The sequence below is a fragment of the Motacilla alba genome, chromosome 1 (assembly GCF_015832195.1).
Source record: "Motacilla alba alba isolate MOTALB_02 chromosome 1, Motacilla_alba_V1.0_pri, whole genome shotgun sequence".
Lineage (NCBI taxonomy): Eukaryota > Metazoa > Chordata > Aves > Passeriformes > Motacillidae > Motacilla > Motacilla alba.
In genome coordinates this window covers 9,138,834-9,145,055 of record NC_052016.1, presented here as the reverse complement: position 1 = coordinate 9,145,055, position 6,222 = coordinate 9,138,834, and the positions used below count along the sequence as shown (strand labels likewise).

The following is a 6,222-nucleotide window of genomic DNA, read 5'->3' as shown; positions in this document are numbered from 1 at the left end:
GCAGTGCCAGTGTATGAATCCTGTGCAGACTCTATGGTTTTTTTTCTCCTTGCTATAAGTGTGTTCTACCTTTAAAGCTGGGGATTTTGCCCCAAGGAAAGGGCAGCTGCTTCTTACATCAGTCCTTTTTTTACAGCTGTCCTGCAGCAGAGGGAATTGTCTCTGGGGGAGGGAGAGGGTGGGAGAGCTACTGTGGAGCTCTGGACTGGGGAGAGGACATCTATTTTTATGTTCTTGCAATAGCAGAATAAAGAGAGAAAGAACCTGTTTACAGATTGTAGTGACCTCAACTTCCATGTGTTAAAACTCGTGTCCTCACTGGTTGTTTCCTGCCGGGCCCATGAGACATGCCCTTGTCCCACACATTGAGGTTTGAGCCTTGGAAAAAGCTGTTCCAGCTCTGTAAGGAGGGAAGGTTTGTTTCACTTAGAACACCTCCTTCAAGAGCTGGAGACAATGAGAGACGCAAGGCTGCTCTGTTAATGAAAATCCCACCCCTGTTCTCTGCCTCAGTAAGGATCTGAAAGCAGAGCCTGGAAAACTGTGGAACAGCTCTTTACACTTCTGCAGCCGTGCCTGTGCCTGACCCTCACAGCAGCAACCCTCTGGAAGAGGCACAGGGAGGTGAAGACTCACACAGTGCTCTGGCAGCAACAGGAAACGTAAGTTGAAAGCATTTTCACAGTATTCCTGCTCCACTACCCAGTTCCCTTAGTACTGTGCCTCAGTACTGTGTGGGCTTACCTGGAACTACAGCCTGCTCCTTCCGTGACTATCCTGAAGTGCAGCGGAAGGGAACATTGGTACAAGTCCTCATTAAAATGACTCATTTTCTCTGTGAAGACAAGACCCTGACATCTGTTTCAGAAGGACACGCCAGAGCAGGATGGAGGCTGCCATTGGCACACAGTGGGCACTCCTGGGATTCTGCCTGGAACCTCTTGCTGGTTGGAATTTAACCACCCACCTGCTGAAGCCCAGGCCCCTTTTCCCAGCAGGGGCAGGTTTGGGGTGGTTCCCTGTTCACAGACAGCCGGACCCAGGTGTATCTGCCCAGAACATTTATTACACAAGTTTGAAGCCTGCAAATGCTGCCCCTGCCCCAGGAGGAAGCCCTGACACAGCCGGGGACTGCTGCTCTTTGCCAGAGCGTGGGGGGCTCATCCAGGGGCTGGGACAGGAGCACTACTCACATCTTCCCTCACAGCAGGGATGTGACACAGAATGGTGGCAGCAGGAGCGTGAGCAGAGACCACAGAGCCATTCCATCAGGGACACTTTAATTGAATGAACATCATACAAAACTCAGTCAGTCTCCAGCGTGTGAGTGCTGCTCGGGATGCAGAGGAGCAGGAGATTAATGACACATCTTGAACTTGCAGGAGGAAGGGCGAGAGCAGCACGAAGAGCACTGCAGGTACCACGCTTAGCTCTTGGCAATGCCGATCACGCCGCAGGCCAGGCGGGGCCCCGCGTTTCCAGTCTGCAGGCTCTCGTCATTGCCCCCTTTGCCCAGGTCATCCCGCTTCTCGTGCACCTGCAGGGGAATGGACGGGACCTGAAGGGGTGCAGCCATCACTGCTCCTGGCTGCAGCAGCACCTGCACACCAGTTACACAATGCCACACTCCTCTCCATGCTGCAAACTCCCAACTGGACCTGCCCTAGTGCCATTCAGGCACCCACAGCAGGAAGAGCAGGAAGAGAGGGACATCTCTAGAAGACTGGCAGTGAGTGCCACACTGGGACACAGAGGGATGGCTGTACATCCCCTCTGGGCCCCTGCTCCGAGGTTCCCCTCCCCACTCACCACCATGGTGCGGCCGATGATGCAGTGTGGTCCCGAGAGGGAAATGACGGAATCCTGGATGGACACCTCGGCCACGCCTCCCTTGGCAGTCACATTGCCCAGGTCCCCCACGTGCCTGCAGGAACACACAGCAAACTCACCAGGCGGCCTGCACTGAAAGCTCTTCCAAGGCAAGGCTGGCACTTTGTGTTGTAACATAACAAAGGCTCCCGAATCCAGTGGAACAACCTTTCCTGCAGACTTGGGGGAACACTGCCACTGTTCCCAGAGCTTTTGCTGTCCGTGACAGCTCAGCTATTCCACAGGCAGCTGGTTTAAGGAGGATTAGCAGAAGCCGTTTGTCAGGCAGCAGGTCAAAGGCAATGCAGGAACTGCTCAGTTCCAGCCAGTGCCAGGGATGATGATTCCAGTTTGGCATTGCCCCACCACTTGGCATACTGCTCTCCCACACAGCTTCTATCAGAGCTGCATCTCTGCTGAGGCTTCCCTGGAGAGCTGAGCCTCGAGCAGTGGAATTTTCACAGGGCTTCAGGACATGCTGCTGTGCTGTGTCCTGCACACCTGCCCCACGCACAGCATTCTCTCAAAATGCAGCTGATCCTGTCCTGTCAGGCTCCTCTGTCCAGATTCAGAACCTGGAACACTGACACATCCCTGCCAGCCCAGGGCTGACAACCAGCTTTCTACAAAAATTCCTTATTTTTAACCAAGTTCTCCAAAACTGGGTTAAGGGCAGCTCTCCCCTGAGGAATTTGCTTGATTAAAGCTTTCAAGAAGCGTCAGTCGAGTTGTTTCTGTACACTAATAAAAGCAAGATCCACTTCTTGAACCCTTCCCAATGAGTTCCCCTGCCCCCAGGCACTGCAGGAGCAGGATCTGCCGAGGCTCCAGAAGCACAGTGTCCGTGCAATGCCAACCTTTAGCCCCGAGCAGTGGCTGCCAGGGCCCCGACACACATTTCATGCTGTGTCATGCAGGAGCTGGCCCACAGCCAGCTCTGCCTGGCCTGTGGCTCAGGTGGGATTTACCAGGACTCGAGCATTCCAAGGGTGATTCCTGTGCAAGGCCAGGCTGCCTGACCCTGCTCCCCAAACCCAGCAGGCATGGCCACGCCACTTCCTCTGGCTCCCACCCAAGGGAACTGTGCTGGAAGAGCTGCTCCCAGGGAAGAGCCAGGTCTCACATCCCACTCAAGTACAGAGACCCAGCACGAGCATCAGGCCCTCGCTGTCCTCCACCCAAGTCATGAGAAAACCAGAAAATGTCCCCAAGGAGAGTATTTCACACCACACTCTCAGAGAAACAAACTGCTGGGGTTACCCAAGTGTGGCTAAGGACCCAGGGAACCCTGCAGGAATTCCCAGGGATTTTCTGGCAGTGCCCGCGCCCTGGACTCACCTCTCGGCATCGCTGGGACCCCCGTGCTTCTTCTGCTGCGGGTTGAAGTGGGGGCCGGCACTGGTGCACCCTGGAACACAGCACAGCGTCAGAGCAGGGTCCCAGGATAAAGCTGCTGCTCGCACACCGCTCCCAGCGACAGCAAACAGCTCCTCTCCTGTGCCATGCCCTGCTAATCCCCTGGAGATAAATCACCTGCTACAGCTTGGCAAGCCCCAGGCTCAGCCAGGAGCTTTCTCATTTCATAACGCTGAGTTATCCAAGCATTCAGGTGAGTACTTGGTATGTCAGCTCTTGACCACCAGCCTCCACACGCTCAGAGTATTATCCAGGAAGCAATTCGTCAGCCACGGTCACGATTTCCTCACGCAGATTTGCAGCCGTGAGACTCAAGCTGCTGCTGGCACACCACGAGCAGCTCTGCCGAGCTGAGCCGAGCCGAGCAGCCGCTCTGCAGGGACAGCTTACCATTGGTGTTGTCCCCGAACTCATGGACGTGGAAGCCGTGCTCTCCATCGGCCAATCCAGTGATTTTCCCAGTCACTTTCACCGGTCCAGTACCCTTCAAAGGAGAGCATTTATCACCACACGGACTTTGGCATTGCACGGCTCCGTGTCAAACGAAGGTGACAGAAAAGCCCCGCCACGAGCCCAGGGCAACGCTGTGCAGAATGTCTGCGTTCGTTTAACGCTCTCAGTCCCACCCCTTCCCCTGTTTTATCAGTTAAGTGCCTGTTCTCTAACGGGGCCTTCCAGAAAGATCCCGTGCTTTCTCAGAGTGACCCCGCGGCCGCACGGGAGGGCGCAGCTCCCGAGGGCCGCGGCCATTTGGAACCGCAGCGCCCTCGAGCTCAGCTCGCCCCGCTGCCTCCGCCCCGCCGGCCACGGCGAGCAGGCTCAAGAGGGACACCCCGGGGGCTCCGCGCCCGCCGGAGAGGTCTCAGCGGCCCGGCCGCGCCCTCACCTGCTGCTCGAAGTGGATGACGCCCTGCACAGCCCCCTCGCCGCGCATCACGCACACGGCCCGCATCGCCGCCATCTTGTGCGCGTCCCGCCCGCAGCGCCCGCGGACTGCGGCCAGGCCCCGCCCTCGCTCCCGTTATATAGGGCGGGCGGCCGGCGCCGTGGCCAATCGCACTGCGCGCCGCGCGCCGCCCAGCCAATCGCGGCGCGGGGAGGCGGGAGGCGCCCTCTGGCGGCGGGAGGCGCGTAACGCGGATCGGGAGCGGGACGGGGATCGGGACCGGGAACGGGAACGGGATCGGGACAGGAATCGGGACAGGGACAGGAATCGGGACCGGCACCGGGACCGGCAGCGGGAGCGGGATCGGGACCGGCACCGGGAGCGGCAGCGGGACAGGGATCGGGATCGGGAACGGGAATGGGATCGGGATCGGGATCGGGATTGAGACCGGGAACGGGAGCGGGATCGGGACAGGAATTGGGATCGGGACCGGTACCGGGACCAGGACCGGGATTCGGGATCGGGAACGGGATCAGGATTGGGATCGGCAGCGGGATCGGGACCGGGACTGGGACTGGGATAGAGAACGAGATCGGGACAGGGATCGGGATCGGGACCGGGACCGGGAAGGATTCAGCGGAAGCGGAGAGGGAGCGTGCTGAGGGCACGGCTCAGGGCGCTGACACCGGAGCTGCTCTGCCCTGAGGGTGTTTGGGACCTAAATCAGAACCGCAGGAGGACTGGAGAGTACCTGAGGCTTTAGGGAATCACAGAAAGGTTTGGGTTGGAGGGACCTTGAAGCTCATCCAGATTCACCCATTCCAAGGGCAGCGACACCTCCCACTGTCCCAGGCTCCTCCAAGCCCTGGACACTGCCCGGGATCCAGGGGCAGCCACAGCTGCTCTGGGCACCCTGTGCCAGGGCCTGCCCACCCTGCCAGGGAACAATTCCTTGCTGATGTCCAATTTAAGCCTGCTCTGTGTCACTTTGAAGCCATTCGTCCTCTGGGCTCTCTCCAGCAGCTCCAGGTCCTGCTGCTGTGTCCCCAGGGCTGGGGCAGCTCTGCAGGTGGGGTGTCACCTGGGCACAGGGACACAGGGGCAGAATCCCCCCTTCCTGCTGCCCACGGGGTTTTTATTAATCTCTGAGTGTTACTGAGGCATCAGTGACTTGTGTGGGGCATGGTAAGGCCAGGGAAGGATGCAGAGGGGTTGTGGTTGTTTCACACCTCAAACTCACAACAAAGACCTGACTCACCCGAGGCTCAGGTGACACTACTGCAGCAGAGATTTGTTTGCTGGAGAACACCAAACCAGGTGAAAAAACCTTGAACAACATAAATACCTGGAGGCTCTTTGTCTGAGAGACACACTGGGATTTGTAGCGTAACCCTGGAAAGATGCTGGGAAGAGAGCCAGAGCTTCCTATCTAGGAAGGGTGAGATAAAGTCCTCCAAGTGTCAGTCCTGCTGTGCCTGGAGAGGAGACTCAGTCACTTGTGAGGAAACAGGCACAACAGCAGCACCCTGAGCCTGCTCCAGCAGCAGGAGAGCTTCCAGTGCCCTCGAGGAGGCCCTTGCTTGATTTAAAGAGGTTTCTAAACTTTTTAAAAATGCGAATGTCTCGTTTTACTTCCCTGCAGGGCTTTCTCTTACTTTGGGTCTGCTCTCCAAAGCTGCCCCCATGTTTTCATCAGGTTTATTGTTCCCTCCCACAATCAGATGGATGAGAGCCAGACGTGTCAGGTTTCTGCAGAGGTGAAGTGAAATAACCAGAAATAATTTTGGAGATTGATGGCGTTGGTAATTGGTGTCAGGACACCTGGGCTGCCCCAGTTGGGCAGGTTTTGTTGTGTTTTGTCCCACACACTTCTTATTAACGCCTTTATTTTCCTAAATCTTGCCAGTATGTGAGAAAATCCACCCACCCCCCCCCCCCCCCGAGCAGCTGAACAGGGTGTTTGACAGCACAAAAATCATCATTTGACCCTGCCACGTCAAATGGTGACATGATTTTTTTTTTATTTGGAGTATCACAGTCAGAGCTGAGAG

General features: G+C 56.9%; 1 protein-coding gene across 1 annotated transcript; it reads right to left on the bottom strand.

Annotated features, from left to right (window-relative positions):
• Positions 1–1,046: 1,046 nt before the first annotated feature.
• SOD1 (superoxide dismutase 1) lies at positions 1,047–4,306 on the bottom strand. The gene is made up of 5 exons (XM_038137630.1): positions 4,172–4,306; positions 3,676–3,769; positions 3,208–3,277; positions 1,810–1,924; positions 1,047–1,537 (listed from the first exon to the last, which is right to left on the bottom strand). Exons 1-5 carry the CDS (start codon positions 4,244–4,246, stop codon positions 1,427–1,429), a joined length of 465 nt encoding a protein of 154 aa, XP_037993558.1. The 5' UTR covers positions 4,247–4,306; the 3' UTR covers positions 1,047–1,426.
• Positions 4,307–6,222: the final 1,916 nt, after the last annotated feature.

Coding starts and splice junctions, on each gene's coding strand:
- SOD1 (XM_038137630.1), bottom strand. CDS start 4,246: ATGGCGGCGATGCGGGCCGTGTGCGTGATGCGCGGCGAGGGGGCTGTG. Junction 3,770..4,171: donor TCATCCACTTCGAGCAGCAG/GTGAGGGCGCGG, acceptor TCTCCTTTGAAG/GGTACTGGACCGGTGAAAGT. Junction 1,538..1,809: donor TCATCGGCCGCACCATGGTG/GTGAGTGGGGAG, acceptor ATTCCCCTGCAG/GTGCACGAGAAGCGGGATGA.